The 21922-nt window shown below is 39.4% G+C and overlaps 1 protein-coding gene across 18 annotated transcripts in view; it reads left to right on the forward strand.

Annotated features, from left to right (window-relative positions):
• Positions 1 to 20729, forward strand: part of SNAP91 (synaptosome associated protein 91) — a 61009-nt gene extending 40280 nt beyond the window's left edge. For 2 of the 18 annotated variants that reach the window (XM_069851222.1, XM_069851225.1), the window contains 15 exons: positions 2537 to 2644; positions 3164 to 3424; positions 3632 to 3709; positions 3817 to 3888; positions 4340 to 4423; positions 5349 to 5432; positions 9380 to 9517; positions 10780 to 10929; positions 12311 to 12341; positions 13418 to 13529; positions 14371 to 14394; positions 16909 to 16992; positions 17063 to 17167; positions 19154 to 19254; positions 20492 to 20729. In XM_069851222.1, coding sequence (XP_069707323.1) covers positions 2537 to 2644; positions 3164 to 3424; positions 3632 to 3709; positions 3817 to 3888; positions 4340 to 4423; positions 5349 to 5432; positions 9380 to 9517; positions 10780 to 10929; positions 12311 to 12341; positions 13418 to 13529; positions 14371 to 14394; positions 16909 to 16992; positions 17063 to 17167; positions 19154 to 19246 — 1424 coding nt within the window. In that variant the 3' untranslated portion in view covers positions 19247 to 19254; positions 20492 to 20729. The other 16 variants (XM_069851226.1, XM_069851228.1, XM_069851237.1 and 13 more) reach the window with 14 other exon arrangements.
• Positions 20730 to 21922: the final 1193 nt, after the last annotated feature.

Consider the following 21922-nt stretch of genomic DNA (forward strand, 5'->3'; position numbering starts at 1 on the left):
ATGTGTTATACAGTATAAAATACATGCATGTCACTCCTCATTGATGTTCCATGCAGTGTAAACTCACAAAGGTTTCAGTAATATCTCTTGAATTTTCCAGACTGTCTGTAAACCCCAGTGAGGATCATGAGCAACTTGATTCTAGAAGTCAAAAGCTAGATTAATTTTGACGCAGAAGGTGTGCAAATGTAGGGAAATAGCATAAATTGAGTAAATACAGTCACTGCTTTAAAGGGAGAAGATCTCTTCCAGAGCTAGATATACAAATTCAGGCTTACTATGCCAACATGGAGGAATAAAAAGAAATAAACATTCCAGTATAATTTTGTAAGTAATAAAGTATGCAGTACTTAGTTGTTTCCATTTCTCTATATAATGCTAGATTTTAGCAGAGGGCATCTGTGCAGGTGCAGCAGAGAATTTTTAAAAGCTTTAAAGAACTTGATAAGCATGAACTTAGAAAAAAATAGAAACAACGAATGCTTGGTTTGAACTGGGAGTTGTAGGGTCACCTGTTCTCGCTGGTCTCTATGCTCTTAGAGGTTTCTCGAACTCTCAGAGTATCTAGTATTTTAAGTTCTTAATATGGCATTTTTCCTTTAGACTCCATTATGAATTTAGGTGTTTATCCCATCTGCCATTTAACTCAAATGTGGCGCCAAAGAAAATTATAATGCTTGTCAACAACCTTATTCAGAAATAGCATTAAATAATAAAGTTGGTGCCAACCTAGCTGTTCCCTTCCACTTACAGACTGGAAGGCATTTGTGCCCACACAAATTTCTATGACTGTTGCATGTGAAACTCTGAAGTCTACCTCCGGACAGCAATTACTCTGAGGTTGAAGTGGTCCCAGCATAGAACTAGTGACTAACTCTGTACATTCTGAGATCCCACTTTATATGAAATCTAGACACTATCCTCTCATGCTGGGAAATAATTATAAGTGGTGTTGACCAACTTCTGTGTTGTTGGTCTGCAAGCTTGTGTGGATAGAAGTACGTTCCTCTGAAAGAGCTCAGGGTGACCCTCTGTCTGAAAAAAATAGCCTTGTAGAGCAAAACCCAACACACATGACCATACCCATAGTGTATTCAGACACAGTACAATTCAAAACTCTTCAGTGTTGAATTTCTTCCATGTAGGGTATGCCAGTGTCTGGTATACATACAATACTCTCATGTTTGACTAATTATGATTTTTTTCTTTTACTTGGACAACTGCCATCCAGTTTTGTTGTTGAACCCCGTTATGTGAAAAATAGAATTATATTTGAAATGGCTTATTAGCAGGCATTTTTTTGCTACTAACTCATTTTAATTCTATTGTACAAGTTTAATTGGCTTTTATCTTCTGTTGAAGTTTCAGTGCATGTTCTTTTGAGCTTTTTAGATTAACTGGCACAAACTTGTTTTAAAATGGTTTTCATTTTAAAATTGACACTCAAGTTAAAGCATGTTAAGCTTTTTCCTGAACTAGTTTGACAGTGCAATTGCAATATTTCCCAACAGATTTTTTTTTTTAACCTGCTAACTTTGCAGCAGTAGAAAAACTGCCTTCATGAGCATCTTGAGGTGTTTAATCTTAATTGCACAGTCTTTTTGTGAAGAAAATGCTTTCATGTGAGGGTAGTCCAAATGGCAGTGTCTATTAGGACTACTTGATGGAATTAAGAACTACAGATGGTGGTTTAAGCCTAGGAATAATGCTTTAAAAGGTCAGAGCTTGAAATTTAAACATACCACTCGGCAAGTGGCTGACAAAAAAACAGTCAAAGAAAACTCATGAACAAATGATTCGATAACCTTAAACCAGAGTTTTTCCCGGAGTTGACTGGCTGGCCTAGAGGTCATCCTAAAAGAAAGAGACAAGCTATGGCTGGCCAGTCATTAAGATGAACATTCTCAACCTGTCAGAAGCAAGTTAAGTAAATGTAACCTATGAATCAGGTTATGGCTTCAGAAAGGTACGATTGGAATACTGTTAAATGTGTAAGTTCAATTTCTCAGATGTTGCATGCCTAACTTGACTCAGAAGCTAGAAATGGTAGATGCAGATTTCTGCCAATGTAATTGGATTGGTATTCATAACAGTGCTTAAGTTTGCAAAGCACTATGCAAGTAAATTCAGTTGCAGATTAATCACACATATTATGGGCTTTGGGCATGCAAGTTTTTAATATTAACACTAACTTACTGCCATACCTCTGGTCTTTTTGCATTAGTTAAGATTGGGTAGTACCTGAGCATGCTGCTCTGAACCCTTATACAATGAGAATAATGCCGCCTTTTACACTGACTGTAACCTCCTACGGGCAACTCAAGAAGCTCCATCTTCAAACTCTGTCTAGAACCTGCTCATATAGGGTGGGGGAGAACAAATAGTTTTGCTCTGCATGACTCGTCTTGCTATCAGAGTAACAACATTCATGTTGTATAAGGGGATCTACCTGTGCAATTTAACTCGGTTCTTTTACTATATTTTTCTTCTCTTTATCCTTTTTCCTTTTAATTTCTGTTTGTAAACTGCACCCAAGATGCCTTTGCAGCTTCTCCTGGGGAAGCCCCTGCAGCAGCTGAAGGGGCAGCAGCACCAGCTACCCCAACCCCTGTAGCAGCAGCTCTTGATGCATGTTCAGGAAATGGTGGGTTTTATGTCATTAAATAGTCTCTTGTTTTGCTGGTTTTGTTGTTTAAACTACATGGCAGTGTGTTTTTCTAAAATTTTGTTAGTATTTGCAATTGGTCAAAACAAACTTTAGACTGAAGAGCATGCTTAAGAAAATTGCCTGTTTCTGAGTCCAAATAACTTGTGCTTATTTGGTAGCGCTGATAAATGATTCTGACAGTGCTGAGTTTTGTAAGCAGTAACCTGCTAAACTGCATATACTTTTGTCAGATTTCTGTCTTTTTTTGGCCTTTTCAAACAGCCTTTGAAAGTTCTGCCCTTGAGTAACTAGACTGCTCAGCCTCTCAGATGGTCTTTATTTTGGAAAAACATAAGTAACATGTCTGGATAAGTAGGTAGATGTTAGAACAACCTCCTCTGTGTGCGTGCGTGTATTTGCAGTATGTGCATTGCCTGTAGTTGCTTTGTTCTTGACTTCCTCCCTCACTGATCCTAAGTATGCATACACATATATTTCCCCTTTCCTTTTTACAAGACCCCTTTGCCCCATCTGAAGGTAGTGCAGAGGCTGCTCCTGAGCTGGACCTCTTTGCTATGAAGCCAACAGAGACTGCTGTTCCTGTAGTTACCCCTACAACTAGTGCTGCCACTCCGGTTCCTGCAACAACTCCTTCTCCAGCTGCTGCTGTTGCTGCTGCTGCTACTGCTCCTACTACAGCTACTGCCACTACCACTACCACCACCACTTCTGCTACCGCCACCACCTCCGCTCCTCCTGCTCTAGATATCTTTGGTGGTAATTTTGTTTTTAACTCTTTGATTCTGGTGGATTGATCTGTCAGAAGTGCAGAACAAAAAAATCATTGTTGCATGCATGGTGTGTGCTAGGCTTTCAAGCCAGAGAGCCTATTAACTCCAAGTATAATGTGCAAAACTTGAAAGTTCTGCTTTCAGTCCTGCCTTTCAAAGATGAGTTAAAGACGTGTTATCTTCTTGGCCTTAGATTTATTTGAGTCTGTTCCTGATGTACCTCCAGCACCTAAACCAGATGCTACTCCTAGCATAGATCTCTTTGGTACAGGTAAAGAGAGAATTCTTCCAATACTCTGCTGCTTTGATGCTGTATAATTGTGTAAACTGACTTAAATTATACTTACTTCTCTTCGGTTTTTCTCTCATTTCTGGAAGATGCTTTTTCATCGCCACCGCAAGGAGCTTCTCCTGTGCCTGAGAGTTCTCTCACTGCTGATCTCTTATCTGGTGAGTGCTTGTCTTCACAGGCCATCCTACAGATTTTTGTTTTATTTTTATCTCAAGAGTAAAGCAAAAATAAGACTTATTGCCAATTTACATCTTTAAGCTGAAATATTAAGTTGTTGGTTTGACACTTTGGTCACATGATTAGCAGCTGCTGAAAATGCAGATCATGAAGTGGCTGACACTGAAGCTGAGTAAGTAATGTGGTTGTTGAGAGAGTAAATCCTCCTCTAAGCATAAGAAAATTCTTAATAAACAATGCTTTCTTTAAAATACAGTGGTTTTCAGTTGCTGTGTGAGAAATGTTAATGCTTCTGTTTGCAGTTCTGAAGACTGTTACCTGAATTTACCGACCCTGTGGTTCTGTCTGGTAGAGCCCATGTGGCTTTGAAATATTTAGCTATCATTGTTGCCTTGCTGATACTAAATATTATTTATCCTATGCTTACTGCAGTGGATGCATTTGCAGCCCCCTCTCCTCTACCCACTGCCTCTCCAGCAAAGGTGGATTCTTCAGGTGTGATTGACCTATTTGGTGGTGGGTATTTTTCTTTCATCACCACTTCAGAGTTGAATCACTTCATTTCAATTACCTTTGCGCTTGGATAAAGCTGCAGTTTCCTCTTCTCACAGTTTTTCTATATAGCATCATGGCTAACACTAGCATGTCCAATTCTTCACATTGCACAATAACGAACTGCAAATAAGCTGTCAGTGTGGCTCTTCTGTTGTCATGACACTTGCCATTCTCTCTTCTGTCAATGCATGTATGGCTCCTCCTCAGAGGTCCAGTGAAAGTCTGTTGTGTGCTTTTTCCTTTGCCACTCTCCCTGTTCACACTGTTTCATCTCAGTTCCGTTTCTCAAAGCAGCTGAAGTTTTGAGGGTGACTTGTCTCAGACTGGATAGCTGAGTCACAGGATCTTTGGATTTGAGAAGGTGGAAATTGGAATGGGCACAACCAATTCTAGAAGCGTGGCACAGAAATGTTGCTTAGATGTAGTGAATTTTCAAACATCAGTGAAATATTCCTCTAAAAACCCTAATGTGAGTCAATAAATTCTGGCTGGAATTATTCCAGTCTTTCATAACATGCATTCATTTCCAAAGGGCTTAACCCCCTTGCCTAGGATGCTGCAGTTTGTATGGGATTTCTGAGAAGAGGCCCTTACTAAAAGTACTCACAAACTGCATTGACTTAATATCGATATCTTCTTCAGTGCTATTCTTTCTTATAGAAAAATGGTTTCTTTCAAGTGCTGTTTTTTGCACCTCCTTTTTTCAACTTGAGCTTTGTGTCTATGGTACTGCTCTGTAATAAAGACTCCCAAGCATTTTCATTTTTTTGTTCTGATGAATTACATGGTTATCCTTTTGTCATCTTTTGTTTAAGATAGGTGATGGATTGATGCATCTAATGTTGAACTCTACCTCTGTCTTGATGCTTTCTGAAATTCCCTTTAGATGCTTTTGGAAGTAGTGCTCCTGAACCCCAGCCCACAACCCAGGCTGCTTCTAGTTCCTCAGCTTCTGCAGACCTACTGGCTGGTAATAAAATTTTGTTATTTTAATGAAAAGCTAAGATATCATCTTGGAAATCTTTTATGTTCCTTGGGTGTAAAGTGGACTTCTGCAGTGGAGTAAAGTTCTTCTTCACAAGATGTCATAATACTTGAGATGTCTTCAACTAAAACAACGATGATTTATAATGGAGGAAGTATGCTAAAGTACAATTTAACTTCCTAGATTATCTTCTTCTCATGCCTTTAATTTTCTTGCCTCCTCCACAAGTCTTATTTTTCTGCGCTGTTTACTGAATAGGGGTGTTTCTGTAAAGTTTCTTTGGCCGACTGTAGCAATGCTTAAGCAATATTGGTTCCTTACTGCTAATTCATCTTTGTTCCTTGGTTGATTTAGTTGAGGCAGGTTGCACACTTAAATGTTAAGAGTTTCAGGCATGGCATAGTAGCATTCTTGCATTTAGCTAAGGAGAGGGAGGTGAGAGAGCTTTTATGAGCATGGGGGCATGGCAGCGATAGAGGCTGTCTCCTCATACTGGGTGGGATGAGGAGTCTGCTGGTTTTGAGTGTGGCACCACTATCACACCTATTTCAAAGACTGATTAACTATATTGTAGTTTGTGTCCTACATGTAAGCAGCTTCAGCTGATTTCTGTTTGTACCATTCTCCAAAATCCATGCTATACCTTGTATTTTAGTGGCCGTAGTGATTGTGCTAAACAGTTGTGACTCCTTTCTCATCCCAGTTTGAAGTTTGTAGAAAACAAGATCCCAGCGTATCTTCCTGAGGTTAAAGAAAACTAATGCATCTCTGGTTTGAGGACGACTTGGCTGAGTTTCTGTGATGTTTGTGAAAGGTGAATTTGTCAATAGAAGTGGTTGATAGCTTAGCTTTCATGAACTTTGAAGATGATTGCTTCATGTTGTAGCTTTGACTTTACTTCTGATCTGGAGTGATAGTCTGCCCTTTATGCAGCTACTAACCCGTCTAGATATGGTGGACCTTGACACCAGTTGCTGTCTGTGAATCTTGAATGCCAGCTTACACTATATCAGAAGTCCAACCCTGTGTACACTTTGCCCTCACATGCTTATGAGATCCTCCGTTGTATGAGAAATGCATAATGTGAGATGATACACAAGTATATAATCTGCTCCAGATGCTGTGAGTGCTTCTATGCTGAAGCCGTCCTAGAAGAGAACTTTCTTTTCTAATACCTGCTCTAAGTGTGGACATGTCCAGGTTGTGTTGCGGGAAGGTAGAAGTATTCTAGACAATAATAATGCATATGTGATTCTCAGTTGGTTCTAGTGCTGACAAGCCAGCAACTTAAACTGGAACTTAATGCGTAAATGCATACTAAAGCTTTAGTACAGCCAGGATTTCAGGATTTTAAGGCAGAAGACCACCTTTTGTTTTAATATTGCTTCAATAGGTCTTTATCTTAGCCTATGGATAGCTTAAGGCTGGAGGAGAGGCTTTAATTAGTAGGTTCTGAAACATACCAGTCGAAGTTGTGTGCTATTGGGGGACTGTGTGCAAAAATGTGGTTGGGAAGAAGCTAATCCTGCTTATGCAAACATTGCAATACAAAATGTTTTATATCCTTATCTGTAACTAAGCATAAATTCCAGTAGGAATTATGTTCCAGATGGCTTAAACTTCAGCAGTGTGCTCTCTGAATCTGATGAGTCACATTAAATTGAAACCTAAATTATCAAAAGGATGTCATGAATCTAAATACTTAAGCAGGCCTAAAGCAGTTGGGGTGAATAGATTTTTATATATATATATGTGTGTGTGTATATATATATATTTATATATATTCAAAAGGGCTTCAGATAGATTTGAATCTCTGGCAGTTACAGAGAGAGTCTGTAAATATCACAGCATATTGCTAAGCATTTGTTCACCCTAGACAGTGGCAGATGTATAGCCTTTGGTGTATTTCCTATGGTGGGTGAAGATCTGCCCTTCATGGTTTATGAATGTTCGGTTGTACTAAGTGTTTATATACATAATGCTGCAAGTATCATTGTCTTAAGATGTCCTGCTGTAAATAGGTTGCTAGTCTCTTCTTGGCTTATTTAAATGCAATATAATTTTTTTTCTGTACTCTTTCTTATCTTCTCAGCAGACAAGACTAGAACTATGCCCATAAATATGATAGACTAGCCATTTTGACTTCTAGATCTTTCTATACAATTAAACTGTCTGCATGTGTATTCCAGTATGTATTTATCTCAGCATGTTCTTATAAGAAATCTTAGTTGAATGTGTAGCTAAAAGCAACTCAAAAATTGTACAGTTGGGGATGTCCAGACAACACATCTCACTAAGCCATTGCTGCTGTTTTCTACATACTCACTCCGAGTCCTGTGCAAGCACTAGACAACTGGGAACTAATTTTAGGAAGACCATCTGAGATCTCACAGTAACATTTGATACAACTAGTTGATGGGCACAATTTAAGCACAAGTTCTGTACATTGAGCACTAACTGTCTTGTAAGTTAGTGTCTCTCAGATGCTTGATTTCAGAGCCCGGAGATGTGCTTGTCACTGTTCATAAGATGTCTGTGTATGTGCTGTAATTGATATACCCTGTGACCATGGAAAGCAGTTTGGATGAAAACAAGTGATTAGAAGGTCTTCAGAATTTGCTTTATTTTGCCATTTTTAAAAAGCTGACTTCCCCACTGAACTAGTGACTAGAGAAAGATGAAGAAAGAAGAAATTAGTTGGCCACTTAAACAGGAGTAGTACTAACTACCTCAGTAAAAAGACAGAAGGTAGTGATGAAGGTTTAATGTAAACAGAAGATCTCTTATATATCCATATGCTGTATTTGATACTTAATTTCAACAATATAGCTGCTGGAGTGCATGCTTAGTTTTTCATGTTTCAAGGACAATAGCCTGTAAGGCATGATGTTCCCTGTAAAGAAACTAAAGGCAGTGGTAAAGCACTGGCTCATCGCTGTGTTGTGCTCAGCTGTGGCAAAATAATGTGCTTCCTACTCTGATATAGGGGGAAAAGGTACAAGCTGCAGGTTGTGCAGCTCTTCCTGCTGTATTTTCATAGTCACAGTGGGAGCACTGGCCACAGATCTGATCTTTTCTATGCAAGAGCATCTGGGAAAAAGCAGGACTGAAGCTGTAGTATAGAGGTCTCAGACATCACTGTCAAGAAGAGATTGAGTATGACAAATGGCTCGTAGACTAAAGGGAGTTAAGGAGATGTCATATGTCTGTTCTCATTTTGATGGAGTCTTGGCATATTTAATCAGTTTCCAGCTTCTATAGATAATACAAATAAGCCTTAATTGCAAGGGAGGATTTTAAGAACAGTCAAGCATGAGTTCATTGCTTGTAGGCTAGAGAAATTCCATGAGTACATTATATTTACATAAATATAGGGTTTATTACATATACATTAACCTTAATCATGGACATTCTCCAGCCTACGAGCAGTTCACTTTCGATCCTGCTTTGGCATGGGAGTGGAGAGGCTTGAAGACATTTTGATGAGGGACAAGAAATGTTTTAAGATGGTGAAAAAGGCTAAACTGGATTAGTGAAACACTGCCTTCTGAATTGAGATTCCGAAGTAGTTGATGGGTGATCGTATGCTTTTTTCAAGGTAGTCTTCTTTCTTTTTTTGTTGCATTCTGCCTGTGAAATTACTTACCTAGAACTACAGCATGTAGAACTGGAAGAATTGTGTTGTCTACTCCACTGGTCTGCCTCTGCAGAAATCTAAATAACAAATGTTGAAGTTTTTATTGGTGACTCACAAAAGCTTAAATTCCCTGGATCATACCTGGCATAGCAAGGATGCTTGTGTAGTACTAAGTAATTTACAATGGTCTAGTAAGAGCTATCTCTATCATTCTGTCATCTGTAGGTTGAGGTTTTGTTAAACACAGCCCAGCAAGACTGACTAATGTTCAACTTTCTTATGTGTTTTTTTCAAGGCTTTGGAGGTTCTTTTATTTCTCCCTCTCCATCACCATCTCCAGTAACTCCAGCTCAAACCAGCTTACTGCAACCTAACTTTGATGCAGCTTTTGGGACAACAGCTCCAACAACTGGCAGCTCGTTTGATGCATCAGGTGAGCCACAGGGTTTCTTCCTGTGAATTTCCTAATGTGTTGTATGTGCTAAATGAGTTAATGACTCTATATGTATGCTCTGAGTATGAGCAATAGCAGTGATTTCCCTGTTCCTTGTTTACTGGAATAACTCAGGGTGGTGTTTAGGCTGATGATGTGCGCAAGAGCTCTGTATCCATTTTTTATTCTACCGTGTCAGTAAGGAACAAACTAATGTGAATGATCCTTGCATGTGCTTGAAAATTCCTGATTAATGCAATCAAGGAAAACGCCGTTCTGTAAATAAAATATATAGGCAAGTCATCTTGCTGCTGATGCTGAAGCTGTTCTTGAGCATGCATGGCACTTGAAGGTACACAAAACTGAGACTGAGGTCGTCTTCTTTGCTTAACTATGAGCTTAAACTTTCGTCACTGCTATCATTTTGTTTGTATCTCTTCCATTCTGTATTTTCCATGCTGGGTCCTTGCTACAAACTTAAAATTGGTGAGTCCTGCAACTGTACAAGAAAAGAAAGGTTGAAGTAGTACCGCTGCTTGGTTATTTGATTGCTTGCCAGTGCACATGCTACCCTTTCCTGTTGAATTAACATTAGCACGTACCTCAAATGCAGATCAGAAGATAGAATGCTGGCATGAGATGTACCAGGCAGTTTGACTTCAGGGGATCTAAAAAATGAACTTCTCTGTTACGTGGCTGGACTAAGGAGGCTAACTGTGTCAGTGTGAATGGTTCTGGTTCCTTCTGATCTCATAAGGTGTTAGTAGGTTTTCCTGACTCCCTGCTGCTTGCAAGTGAATAGTTACGTCTTGAGACTTTGAATCCAATTACCACATGATGTCAAGGTATAAGACACAGTAATTCTGACTGGTCTTTGCTACAAGATGTTCATTTTAAAAGCCTTTAAATGAATATCTCCTGGCAAACGTGTCTGCATCTGACATCTCTTTAAGGATGGCTGTAAGAAAAAAGTGTCATGTGGAAGTGGTGCTGTAGATTCAATTCTCCAATTAAAGTCATTTTAAGTGTGTCCTGTCATATTGGGTCTCATTTATATACTTCTTTCAGGATTACTGCACATTCTGTGTCTAGTAAAATAAAATGCATGCCCTTGTTGGCATTACTTTTAATGTCAAACTGTGTTTTGGTAAGACTTGTGAGGTATTTGTCTGTGCTATATTTGTTGGAACAACGGTGAAATGGCAGGTAGTGTATTTCTTACCACAGTGCCTGTTTCTAACTCACTTTACCTTCACTTCCAGTGTTTGATGGCCTAGGTGATCTTCTTATGCCAACTATGGTTCCTTCTGGTCAGTCTATAGCACCTTCAGCCACAGCAACAGTCACTCCTTCTGCAGCAAGCAAAGGCCTCGGAAGCGATCTGGATTCGTCTCTTGCAAACCTAGTAGGCAGTAAGTGACAAATTTCAATTTTAAGTGGTGTGACGTACAACCATGTTACTCCTCTGTGGAGGCAGATACCTCTCTATTTTAGTTTGCTTCTTCTAATGCCCTCCTGTTTCCCTGGAGAGATGGGAGAAGCTATGGGCAGGGATAAGGCCTGATTCAAATAGCTGGTAATCTGAGGTTGTAACTCATCCCACCTTGTGCCCAGGATCTGAGTCAAATTATGGGATCTGTTTGGTAAGTAGGATTTGTACCATGTAAAAGTCCCATGTGCATTCAAGAGCATGTCAGACTCCTAATGAATGTACCCCTATGTAATAACAGATGGAAAGGTGAAAATTGTCCTAAACATCTGGTAGCACTGTGGGGTTTCAGCAGAAAAGCTGGTGGACACAAATAACTGCCCTTTTGCTTAACAAGAATATGAATAGCAGTGGGATGGAGTATGCCTGAAAGCCAAGAAAAGACCTCTCTGACTGTGAACTTTCCGAAGCATGTTCTTGAAATGCTAAGCAAAAATAAGTGTTCCATTTTCTGCAGTAGTAAAAGGGCTAGACCCTTTATAACTAGCAATCAGTAGCCCCAGCCCCACCCAAAATCCTAAGAGGCCCACCTAGGCTAAGGTATAATAATCCTGAAGTTGTACTTTGGAGGTTGATATAAAAGGAATATTCTGTTAGTATATGTAAACACACCACAGCAAAGGTATAACTGATATTATGATGCATACTATTCTGTTAGGTGTCGGGGGAAAGCTAATATGCTTAGCAGTCAGTAGCACTGTTCATCACTTGAAATTACTTCTGCAAGTCATTTGGTATATCCAAGTTTGGGGGAGAAAATAATCAAGCAGCAATTTGTGACTTACAGGACTTGTACTGGTCATATGAGAAGAGTGTTCTTTAAAATCTAGCTTAAAACTTCTTCCAAAGAGTAATTAAGGAAACTTCTTGGAGTTCCCATCTATGATAGAGCAGATAAAACACTGAAAAACTTCCAGGTAACATTCATATTTTTATATATATGTTAAAAATAGCTTTTTATTTCAGTATGGTTAATAAGGAACAGAAACTAGTGTCATCATTCATGGTAAATACTTTTGGTCCTCTTAAATACCTTAGCATTTTGTAGACCTAAATATATTGTTACTTTGATTTCATTATGGAGCAGAAATGGCTTCCTCAAGCATAAGGCATCTGCAGGGTTCCTTAGAAGTTTGCTATGAAGGATAAGGTCTATGGGGTCAGGATTCTGATGCTGTCTAAAAGAAGACAGCCAAAACGTCATTACTCTGTATAAGCCCGTGTGCAATATGAGCTGTTACTTTGACATGCTTTAATTTGCTAAACATGACTTCTTTTCTTCCTTTTTTTCTTACAATTCCCAGATCTCGGAATTTCTGGTACCACTTCAAAAAAGTAAGTCCAACCTTGTTTTTTTTAAAATTCTGCTATGTAGTTTAATATCTGTTTCAGTGTTTATTAGGAATCATTGATTTGCTCATGTGCCCACTTGGCTTAATTTTTTTTTTGTAAATTACTGACTTTATATTGGAAGTATAATTTCTGAACAACTTAAAATGAAAAAACAGTTGAGATAAATTGTATTGCTTTCCTTAGTAGTCTAGGCTAATATGTAATAGTTTTGCTATCTTTTTACAGACGCTGGATGTGCTTATGGTGTAGGCATTGGAATATTTGTAAAATAGAAAAGAAGTTCATTCCATGCAGTGAAAAGCTTCTTTTTACAAGAGGAAATATTTACAACATTGACTTTATTTCTTAATATATTTTCTTAATCTGATTGCTTACTTCTGTGCTGAGTCTTCCTCTGTATGCAAGACCAGTTTATGATGTGGGTACTTCAAACATGTTGTGCCTCTGTGGAGATAAGATTGATGTGTATAAACACATGAAGTTTATCCCCCAAACATAGCTTCCTTCAAGCTAATTAATTCAAATGGTGTAGCTTTTTCTGGATAGAGCAGCCTCTAACAAAACCTGGTTTTACAACATCCCTCTTATTCTATGAATGATTTGTTTCTCTTGTATCTATCAACTTTTTTCAGAACTGAATGCTTTCCTCCTTCAGCTGTATGAGCAAGATTTCCAGCAGTGACATGACCTTTCAAAGACTTCTAGCAGGCAGCTCTACTGCCTGGTCCCAGTAGAATAGGCAGAGCAGTCCCTCTTCCTACTTTGCAAGGGTATATGCAATAATGTGATACCTTCAGTCAATACTAAGTAAAACTTCTCTTTAATTCTCACCACAAAGGCCATAATCATGTGACTGACGTGAGTACAGAGTGCAGTGGTGTCTACCACTAACAATCCTTGAAACCAAGTGGCACTAAAAACTTATCTTTCTGTTAATAACTTAAACTGCACACACCATAAACTAACATAGCTGCAAGCATAATATTAATATATACTGCAGTTGAGTTTCATTTTTACTATATGTGAATAATACCTCTGTCTATCTCCCTCTCTGCTAGGGGAGACCTTCAGTGGAATGCTGGAGAGAAAAAGTTAACAGGAGGGGCCAACTGGCAGCCAAAAGTAGCACCTGCAACATGGTCAACTGGTGGTGTCCCAAGTGGTCCATTGGTAAGTGGTTAATCTCTCAGTACCACTGGTAATGAAACCTTGTTTTCTTAATGAGACTATGCAAGCATACGTGCAGGCATCACACGTATCTACTTCAGCTAAAGAATTTGCTTCTCTATGAAATATATGATTGCTTCAAGTCACACTTTTAAGACCAGATTTACATCTAGCATAAATAAAACATTGAGTTCTGGTCAATGAAAATACATCAGCTTATGTATCAAGTTTGTGGGTAGCTATATAGGTCTTGCCAACACCAGGCCTAGGTAGATTGTGCAAATTACAACAGCATTGGTCCAAAGCTGAAGTTCTAGAAGGAGAAAATATAAATAGGTTTTCCTCAAGCTTTCCTGAATGAAGTAGATCAAAAGACTAGATGGCATTCAGACTGATCAGGTGACTGATATTAGATTAGAAGTGGGTAGCTTGACAGTAGAGTAAAGCAGTCTGTAAGAGTTAAGCTTGCCCCATGAAATATACCTCAAGGCACTAACATTGAGAGGAGAGTGTTGAATTGAGCTAAAAATCTAAATTTGGCACAAAACCAACTTGATCATGAATGAGCTACAAGAGTAATCTGAAGAGGGGTCATACCTCATCTCTTCAGATTTGCACAGGGTATAAAAGTGTATCCATTTGAAAAATGTTGGGTTGGGAAGGGGAGGAAGGGACTGTCAGTGGGGAGCACGACCAGTTCAGTTCCTTGCTGTCACAACCAGATGTTAATGTGACTGTAAGAATGTTCCACCTTTTTCCTTAACCTTATGGAAGGTACAAGAATTCCCTGAACTTGGTAATTCATTGAATGTATTAGTTGTAATGTCAACTTTTTTCTTAATAGAGAGGCTGGGCAATACTGTACAGTGTAAGTGAATTTTTTTTGATCTTTTATTGTACTTACTTACTAAACACAAAGATACTAACAGCACATCACCTGCACTACCATTATTACAACTGGCTTCAAACTAGCTAAAAGCTACCTAACATGGCTTTTCTGTCCAGCGGGCAATTGTCAGGCAATGTGTTAAATATGGTAGTGGTGATTAACCATTTCTGTGCTCTAAGCTTGAAAACAATGTCTTCAAACTGTCTTTGCTTTACTTGGATGTGAATTATCTGATAACTTTTGCTACTTGAAACTTCTAACTTCCATAATGTACTGGTTTTACCATTGGGTAAGTAACCAGCTTTTCTGGAACGCTGAGTGGTTTTGATAGTGTTTCATGAGACATGGGTGCTATATATATATTTCTTCAAAATCATACACATGTATTTTTTAAAAAAATAAAAGAAAAACAAACGAGAAAAATAAATGTGAAGACCAAGACCAAGCTTTCTTTCACATCACTGTTGAATCACTTGTTTTGGTCACTTCTTCCCTTCCTTGTGACCTTTCACCCTCTGGATTAAAATCAACAGAATGTCATAAAAGCCCATTCCCTCAAGTAACTCTGGTGATTTGAGGCAAAACTAGATTCAATTTGTGTTCCTGTGGCTGCAGTCAGATCACTGCATCTGATGTCATTAATCTATGTCTTTCTATTCCATACTATCCATACCTGAGTTGGTTTTAGTTTGGGGGCATTCTTAATTGAAATGCTCCCCAGAAAACTTCAGACTAGATAAGTAGTAGGGGGGTTGCTCATAAAAGAATCTCGAAAAGGTTATCTTGACTTGTATCCAGAAAATGGGATGTCTTAGTCTGGGAGCAAGGATCAACCAAGGGCACGAAACGCAGCATTCACAGAAGTGGACTGTGCAGTGCGTAATTTCCCACATATCTCCGGAGATGCACTCTCTTTTGTGCTGAAAGTATGCCAGCTACTCTCCAAGTGTGGTGGGATATAACTGATTCAGTGTGGCCTGTAAGGGTTTGGAGGCTTGGGCATGACCCTACAGCTTCTGTATAATAGCTTGAGAAATTACATGAATATACTTGGGCCATACGATAGCAGAAATGAGTTTCCTAAAAATCCTACTAGCATTTTTAAACCCTTTCCTTGGATGCTTCCTGCCTCCCTTCAGAGTTGTTAATAATTTGAATTGTTTGTTGACTTCCAAGGCCGTAAGGGCACTCTGTGCATGGGAAGTTATAGGCGGGGGAATCAAAAGGAATCATATGTAGATTCTGCTAGGTAAGTGGGGTGGCTCTGTTCAAAGATGATGTGATGTGCTCTATATACTGTCAGACTGCTAAGCCAACAGTTCTCTCTTCCAGAATCATAATGGCCTCTTCTCCCAAGTGACAGGGGACAGGACAAGAGGAAATGGCCTCAAGCTCCACCAGGGGAGGTTTAGGCTGCTGGACATAAGGAAAAAATTTTTCACAGAAAGGGTCATTGGGCACTGGCAGAGGCTGCCCAGGGTGGTGGTTGATTCACCTTCCCTGGAGGTGTTTGAGGCATGGGTGGACGAGGTGCTAAGGGGCATGGTTTAGTGTTTGGTAGGAATGGTTGGACTCGATCCGGTGGGTCTCTTCCAACCTGGTTATTCTATGATTCTATGATCACCTTTTTTTCTTGTGTGTTATTTGAATGAAAACCATAACACGTTAAGCATATGAATGAAAGCTTAAGCTGAAAGAGGGTAGATTTAGATTAGATATTTGGAAGAAATTTTTTATTGTGACAGCGGTGAGGCACTGGAACTGGTTGCCCAGAGAAGTCGTGGATGCCCCATCCCTGGAGGTGTTCAAGGCCAGGTTGAATGAGACTATGAGCAGCCTGATATAGTAGAACTCCCAATGGCAGGGGAGTTGGAACTGGGTGATCTTTAAGGTCTCTTCCAGCCCAAACCATGCTATGATTCAACAAAAAGTATAACAAGGTGAAGTAAACTCTCCTTAATGAAGTATGTAGTAGTTCTGTTCATGGCTTAAGTTTGTGAATTTATTCTTTAGCTTAAATTAATTTTGCTGCATAAAAATACTATTTTTTAATTGGAAACTAATTATAGCAGTTATTTCCCTTAGAATTACAGTCTGCTTAAGCTTTTACTAAAATACAGTGCCACAAGTGCTATAGTGTGTTGGCTATCAATTTTGAAATTGGGGCACTTTCTTACAGTGTATCCAAGAAGGAAAGTACATATTTTCTTGGGCCTGCTTTGAGTTGTTTTCAATAAAGGGACTCCATTCGTGAAGAGAATGTAGTCTGTCACCATTGCTTTCTTATGAAAAACCAAGCTGAGCATCAGAGTAAGGACTCATTTAACTCTCATTCTTTTGAAGCATTGTGGTTTTGTGGTTAGGTATTATCTGCCACATAACAGTTGTGCTTTCCAGAATAACTTTGAGAAAGCTGGAGACTCCATATGGTTTCTAGATAGTTGGTGTTACAGAGGTTCTTGCATTTTTTTAATATTTAAAAAAACTTTTTAGACAGGTGCCATGCCTCCAGCAAGTGCTGTTCCTGCCACAGGAGGTACTCCACCTGTCCCACAGCCAGGAGCAGCATTTGGAATGGTGAGTCTCATTTGTTACACCACTGTCCTTTCTTCACCCAGAACCCTAGTCACACTATGTTAATTTACAGCCCCCAGCAGGCACAGGCGTACCCATGATGCCCCAGCAGCCAGTTATGTATGGGCAGCCTATGATGAGGCCACCGTTTGGAGCTGCCACTGGCCCTGGTGTACAGGTGAGTGTTACTGCTAGATGAATGTCTGATTGTTCTCCATTCCACTAGAAAATAGCTTGTGTGTATGAATTATCTCAGTTCATTTCTAACTGTAGGACTGTAAAAGAGGTTTCTTATAGTATCAGCTGCCTGACTTAGAATTATAGAATCATGTAGACTGGAGGAGACCTTTAAGATCATTGGCTCCAGCCCTTAACCTAACACTCCAAGTCTGCCACTAAACTGTATCCCTAAGCAACACATCTTTTAAATACCTGCAGGGACAGTGACTCAGTCACTTCCCCAGGCAGCCTATTCCAGTGTTTGACAACTGCTTTGGTGAAGAAATTTTTCATAATATCTAGTCTAAACCTCCCCTGGTGCAATTTGAAGCCATTCCATCTTGTCTTATCACTTGTTACTTGGGTGACGAGACCAACACCTGCCTCTCTACAAGTAGTTGTAGAGAGCAATAAGATCTTCCCAAAGCCTCTTTTTCTCCAGACTAAGCCCCAGTTTCCTCAGCCACTCCTCAAAGGATTTGTGCTCCAGACCCTTCACCAGCTTTGTGGCCCTTCTCTTGACACACTCCCGCAGCTCAATGTCTTTCTTGTACTGAGGAGCCCAAAACAGAACACAGTATTCGAGGTGCAGCCTCACCAGTGCTGAGTACAGGGGGATGATCACTTCCCTAGTTCTGCGGCCACAGCATTTCTAATGCAATCCAGGATTCTATTGGCTTTCTTGGCCTGTGCACACTGCTAGTTCAGATTCAGCTAGCTGCCAACCTGCACCCCCAGGTCCTTTTCCACTAGACAGCTTGCCAGCCATTTGTCCTCAAGCCTGCAGGATTGCATGGGGTTGTTGAACCTCCGTACAATTGGCCTCAGCCCATCAATCCAGCCTGTGCAGATCCCTCTATAGATCCTTCCTTATCTCAAGCAAAATCAACACTCCCTCCCAACTCAATCTTGTCTGAAAACTTATTGAGGGTATACTTGATCCCCTTGTCCAGATCACTGATAAAAATATTAAACAGAACTGGCCCCAGTATTAAGCCTTGAGGAACACCACTTGTGACCAGCTGACGCCTGAGTTTGGCTCCATTCACCATAACTCTTTGGGCCCAGACATCCAGCCAGTTTTTTTATTCAGCGAAGGGTATGCCCCTCTCAGCCAACCGTTAACTTTAAACAGATCATGTGAACCACCTTGATTATTTTTGCAAGACCAATGGAACAGGCTTGAAAAGTCTCCTACATCTAGTTACGTCCAAGATCTGTTTTGGTGGGAGATCTAAGTAAAGATCAAAGTGGGGCTAATGGGCATTCCTATTCTGTTCGGATCATTTCAGCGTTTACTACACCTGTACTCTGTATCTTCCCTCCCGGTCCACAAACACCTAGTTCCTTGAGTAAGGTGGAGGCAGTGGGGCATAAGGTCAGGATGGGAGAATCATTTGGCTCCATAGTGGAAAGGGTTGCATGGAACTTGAAAGACCGACACTTTCTGTAGAATAATTGATGACTTTTATACCTAATAGAAGAGGAACACAGTACAATAGAGTCACGTCCCCGGTGCATTTCAGGCTCTTATTTACACTGTCAATGTAGAACAACTTGTACTTAAATGCCAGGCACTGGAATTTTCAAACATGCTCTGCAGCACACACTGTACTTATTCCACACCTTGGTATTTAACATCTAACAATTGCTTCACTTCTCTCTGGGCTGGTGATGCTAACACCGTTCTGTCTCACGGGGCAAGGGTTGTTTGAAGGTACACCAATTATATTATACGATGTCTAAAGCCTTATTCATTAAACCAGCTTAACATTGTTAACCCTGTAATAAAGATGAAATCTAAACAGTGCTTGAGCAACATGGCAACACACTGAACTCTTGGAAAAATGAGAACTTTATGTGCTATACCATCTATATCTACCTAATGCTTGTGTATCCTTGTCTGCTTTGTTTTTTTTCTGCTTTCCTGGCTGCCGTCTGTTAGCTTTCTCCAAGTCCAACTCCTGCTACTCAGAGTCCCAAGAAACCTCCAACAAAGGACCCATTAGCGGATCTTAACATCAAGGATTTCTTGTAAACAAAAAGGTATTCTGTGACTGGCTGCCTAAGCATATTAGGCTGTGGTACGTGTCTGGCACACAGATCATGATTAAGCTGGTATATTGAATATGACTGATCGAATCGCAGCTTTAGAGATAGGTAGTAACATGCACTGATAATGTGATGGTTTCAACAGAAAACTGAATTCTCTGTCCACACTTTTAATTTTAGCCTGAAAATATGACTTGTAGCTACATTTTTTTGCCCAACATGATTGCCAGGAAAAGTTATCTTCAATCTATAACTTCCATTTTTGCCTTGTTTCCACTAAATCCAAGGGTTTGTGTGTTTTGGTTTTTTTCCTAAAATTAATACTGAAACAAATAGAATCATAACAAGATACAAATACTGGGTGCAAAATGTGCTAAAGAGGCTTGTGCCAGTCTTGAAACAGATTTGGTATCACAGGTTGAAGGGGTCAAAAAAGGAAGAACTTACATATCTTGCTCATCAAGGGAAGGCTGTTTGCATGTCTTAACTGCTGCAAGTTAATATTCTTCCCACTATGCAATTTTTCGAGGCGCTGCTTTTCTGAATGCTAGGGCCTGAGGTTCTGATAGTTGTCATGTCAAGCAACCGCGGGGAAGAACAGAGGAGTAAATAGAAAGTAAAAATGGAGGAGAAATAATAAAAATATTGCTGTAGAGGTTTCGGAGAAGGTTGTGAAGAGGCCAAAGTAGTAACATCAGACTGAATGGAACATTTAAGTTAACTAGAAAATAAAAATGCATAAATAAGATAGGCATTTTATAGTTAAGACTAGAATAATTTGCCAGGTAAGGAAAGGACAATCATTCTATATCTTTAAAACCACCCTCATAAATCCCTTTTTTTTCCCTTTCCTATAGCTTAATTCTAAGACTTGTTGGAAGCCTCCACTGCACTGGAGGTAGCAGCACTGGATGAGATCAGGCTGCTCTTAGTGGGCATCTCTCAGTCCCACTTCCCTCTTCTTCAAATTCCAGCCACGGGAAGGTGTACCTGGCACTTGGTGGAGATGGCCAGGTGTGGAGATGCACCTTCATTGCTAGGACTTCCTGCTTTCCACTCGGGTTTGTTGTAGACAGGTTCATAAATCTCTGTGGGAAGACTGTTGCTTTGTCAAAAACTGACAACAACTCCTTTGAGCTGTCAGGGACGAGTGGGCTTGGTGCTCTTTCTAGAATGTGCTCTATCGAATGCATTATTCCAGTTTTCATCTGATACTTTTCTATATTCACAGCTGCAGTTTTTCTGACTGGATGATAGAAACATGAGTTTGGAGTCTACAAGCAGAAGCTCAGAGTTTCAAAGTGAGCCACCAGTACCAAACCCAGCGCTTACTCAGACTTTCTCTTCCTCCTGAAACGTGTAGCACAGCTGTGAAAGTGAACATTAGGAATGTGTACTACCTTAGCTGTTATCCCTACTCTCTCGAAATTTGTGTACTTGGATAATTTGTGTTTTACAATTTAAACAATGGATGTATGTTTCTGATGCCTTCTAGTGCTTTTCTGAACCTATCCCATGGGGGCAGATTATGCAGCTGTTGTTTGGTGAGCCATTTGGAGCGATGTCTGTGGTTTTTGAAGGTTTCAATGTATATAACTTTTTGAGGACACCTAAAATTACCCTAGGACTCAATTTTCCCTTTATCTGTTACAAAATATAGTGTGATAATACCAGATAGTAAGGAAAATACTTAGGAAATTGTGTGGAATACTTTTTTTTTTCCAGTCACGGGAATATCAATTGTCGTGAAAAAATGTTTTATTTTTGTGGCACTGTATATGTTGAGATAATTTAAAGTAATATAAAGGTAAACCTCCATAACAAATACTTTTTCAATGATTTACCAAGAATGAAAAATCATATCAGAAATACCATATTTATTGTTCTTTTTATTTTAAAATCTATTTTAATTATTTAAGTTTTTGTGTTTAAAATTGGCATATTTATTGGTTAATGCTAAATGCACTGAAAATAAGTAAAGGGTCAGTTTCTCTCCATGCAGTTTAAAAAAGGAGCAGTCATAGTTGTGCTGGCATTAAGGGATTTCAAATACAAGAGCACCCTTTGGTATATTTGTAGTCAAAACATTACGAGTGATGTTATTCATCTCTGTTCAGTTCTTATGTACATCTCTTAATTTAGTGCTTACCTGTGTATGCCTTAGGCTAGTGTTTTCTCCATTGCTCCGAATGCGCTGTGAGTAGCTTTTGTACTATTGGTGATTAGATTTAATTCTGATCCAGAGATCCATGCCCTTTACTGTACATAACTGTGTTTCTTTAATTTTTGTTTGTTCTCATACTGTTTCTGCTGATGGCTTGGTGTAAGATCTTGACTCTTCAATGAGGTCACCGTTGATCAGTGTTACAAGTGGCTTGGCAGTTCTCTGTAAAAGCATATCGGGTTGGAAAGATATTCGCCTAAAGTCTTTCAAATTAACTATTTAATCAATGTATGGTACCATTAAAAGTGGTTGTATCTGAATTTGCTGTTGGGATAACATACACCATAATGGGAAAGTTCTATAAAAAGCTAATTTCAAAATGGCTCTTCTTTGTATTTCAGTTTAAAAAAAAAAATCCAAATCACAAAACAAAAAACAAAAAACCCCAGTGCATGTGTGCCCTCTGAGATGCAATAAACACCTTGATCAAAGTAAATA

Source organism: Phaenicophaeus curvirostris, chromosome 2 (genome assembly GCF_032191515.1).
Source record: "Phaenicophaeus curvirostris isolate KB17595 chromosome 2, BPBGC_Pcur_1.0, whole genome shotgun sequence".
NCBI classification, from domain to species: domain Eukaryota; kingdom Metazoa; phylum Chordata; class Aves; order Cuculiformes; family Cuculidae; genus Phaenicophaeus; species Phaenicophaeus curvirostris.